The sequence below is a fragment of the Ziziphus jujuba genome, chromosome 2 (genome assembly GCF_031755915.1).
Source record: "Ziziphus jujuba cultivar Dongzao chromosome 2, ASM3175591v1".
NCBI lineage: Eukaryota > Viridiplantae > Streptophyta > Magnoliopsida > Rosales > Rhamnaceae > Ziziphus > Ziziphus jujuba.
The window spans coordinates 11,083,528-11,086,137 of NC_083380.1; the positions used below are offsets into that span (position 1 = coordinate 11,083,528).

Sequence of the window (2,610 nt, forward strand, 5' to 3'; positions counted from 1 at the left end):
GCATCTGTGGACTAGAAGATGATATTATTTATCAACAAATATCACAATCTGAACCAAACTCCTAATCAATGAATTTTATTTACATTAAAATAATGTCAAACTATGAACATCCAGATGGGCATTGGGTACTAAAAACACATCAGAAAAGTAGGAAGGACAAAAAAAATGATTGGTAAAATTTTGTGGGGGTTAATTTTAGGATCAAAATTTTCCCTGTAATATAGGGTAACCAGCTAGAATAAAGACTGGCAAGAAAACAGCAAGAGAACCACATATAATAATAATGATTTATCTGTTAAGATATAACAAGGAGAGATTAGGACCACAAGAATTAGTTACACTCTTCAAATTACCATTATTTTTTCAACTCCTCTGAAACAAAACAATTACAAATAGAGAAAAGGACACCCAAGAAGAAAAATGATTCTAATAATGTTTAATTATTGCCTGGTCCTATAAAAATAAGAAGGTAAAAAAGAAAAAATAATCTCCAACCTCAAACCGTTTCTCTCTTTCAATTTTTTTTTTTTTTTTTTTTTGGGCCCCCATAAGGAATTCTCTGTTACTATCAACATCTTTGTGTATTTGTATAAAGACCCCCAAAAAAAATACTAAGAATTTACAGTTTCATATTTGCTGGAAAACATCAAAATTAGCACCTGTTAGATCTTCTGATAGCGACGTTAATGGATAGCTACTGAAATCTACTGAATTTTGAACATGAAGTTGTCCTTGCCATGAACTGGGTTTCATGAATTCCTCTGATCTTATCCCATTGACTTGAAACTGGAACAAAGATTCCAATTTGGTCTCAGAATCCCAAGAAAATGCACCTGCATTATTTTCCACCATATTGTTGTTGTTGCTGTTGTTGCTCATTTGGTAACCAGCATAGTTGCTGACATTTGAGCTATTGCTTGAGCTTTCTTTCACTTCATTGTTCATGAAGAAGCAAGAACTCACTTTTGATGCAGAGTTGTCAGAGAAATCCGTCCCTGACATATTTCCATGATCAGAATTTGCCAAGCTTGGCATTGATGAAAACCCACCAAAGCTTGATGTATTTGTTACATAATTCTGGTTCTGATTGAAAGAGCTGCAGGGTCTGACGGAATTCTGATACTGAGAAGCAACAAGATCTGAATTGGAATACCCACAAGTTTCTAAACCCATTTGGAATTCATAGTAAGATAGAGAATCGAATGCTTGCTTGTTCATGAATTGCTCTTTTGAATCTTCTGTAATTCCTCCTCCTCCTTCGTAGTAATTTGAATCAGTACCAAGAAATGCTGGTCCTTGTGAAGCCATTGATGATGGTGCTGTTGAAAGTCCTTGTGGTTGTGGAATATTTGGCAAGTTTGATTCTTTTTCTGTACAATTGTTTTTATCTTTCACATCCACATCACTTAGTGGTTTATGTGTGGTTGGGTCAATACCTTGCTTCATTAATTTCTTCTTCAAGCATGAATTCCAAAAGTTCTTGATTTCATTATCTGTTCTTCCTGGTAATTGTGCTGCAATTTGTGCCCACCTGAAAAAAAAAAAAAAAAATTCACCCAAAAAAAAAATTTGTTTATTTACCAAAAGCAATGATTACCCATTTGCATTTTCCTATTGAAAAACAGAGACTCTAAATTTTTTCTCATTAATCTAGCTATTGCATCTTCTCATTACCTATTGCCAAGAACTTCATGAAGACTAATAATGAGATCCTCTTCTTGCTGTGAAAACATTCCTCTCTTTAAATCAGGTCTCAGATAGTTTATCCATCTTAATCTGCAGCTCTTTCCACACCTTTGCAAACCTATAGCAAATAAAAAATCAAACTTTTTCTCAGAAATGAAAATTATAATGCAAAAAAAAAAAAAAAGTTTGATTTGTATTATGCAGAAGAATTTTAACAATAATTACCAGCAAGCTTCGGAACTGAACTCCAGCAACCGACACCAAAACGAGTAATGTAATTGAACAATTTTTCATCTTCTTCAGGTGACCATAAACCTTTTCTTAATTTCTGCTTCAAACAACAAGAATGGCGTCCCATTTTTGTAAAAGTGAGAGAGAGAGAGAGAAAATGATGGTATATATATATATATAGTACGTGTTCGAAGAAAGTTCTTAGTAACCTCTTGCTTGATCACAGCAAGAACCCAGCCATGGAGGTAGATTTTGAGAATATATGTCTTTGTTTTGTAAGAGTAAGAAAATTCCAAGAATAATTTCTTATGATTTATAGAGAAGAGAAATAAATCATACTTAGAATTCAAGTCATAGAGAGAGAGAAAGAGAGAGGGTGAGAGAGAGAGAGCTGAAGAAGGTGAAGCAATCAAGTGGGTTTTACGCAAATCTGGTGCTGCTTTTGCATTGGACTGGATTGGTTTTTAAGATATCTCTATCTCTAATTAAAGGACAGAGAAAAAAAAATTAAAAATTTATTATATAAATGAGAAAAACTCTATAAACGTGTACTCATTGAATAAAAATACAGTTATGTACATTTATAAATGTACCATTTACAAAGAATAACAGGTGGGAAAATTTATAAAAAAAGTATACATATAGTACTACTTATATTAAAACCTCATAAAAATCCAAATATAGGGTCCATTT

The 2,610-nt window shown here is 32.8% G+C and overlaps 1 protein-coding gene across 1 annotated transcript; it reads right to left on the reverse strand.

The window, feature by feature from the left end:
* Window positions 1–273: 273 nt before the first annotated feature.
* Window positions 274–2,394, reverse strand: LOC107418291 (transcription factor MYB61). The gene is made up of 3 exons (XM_016026978.4): window positions 1,912–2,394; window positions 1,675–1,804; window positions 274–1,531 (listed from the first exon to the last, which is right to left on the reverse strand). The coding sequence occupies exons 1-3, from the start codon at window positions 2,042–2,044 to the stop codon at window positions 628–630; spliced, it is 1,167 nt and encodes a 388-aa protein (XP_015882464.2). The 5' UTR covers window positions 2,045–2,394; the 3' UTR covers window positions 274–627.
* Window positions 2,395–2,610: the final 216 nt, after the last annotated feature.

Bases quoted from the DNA above. Each gene is read 5' to 3' on its own strand.
- LOC107418291 (XM_016026978.4), bottom strand. From the start codon at position 2,044: ATGGGACGCCATTCTTGTTGTTTGAAGCAGAAATTAAGAAAAGGTTTA. The intron at 1,805-1,911 runs GTAATTATTGTT...TATTTGCTATAG, and splicing joins TTCAGTTCCGAAGCTTGCTG to GTTTGCAAAGGTGTGGAAAG. The intron at 1,532-1,674 runs GTAATGAGAAGA...TTTTTTTTTCAG, and splicing joins CATGAAGTTCTTGGCAATAG to GTGGGCACAAATTGCAGCAC.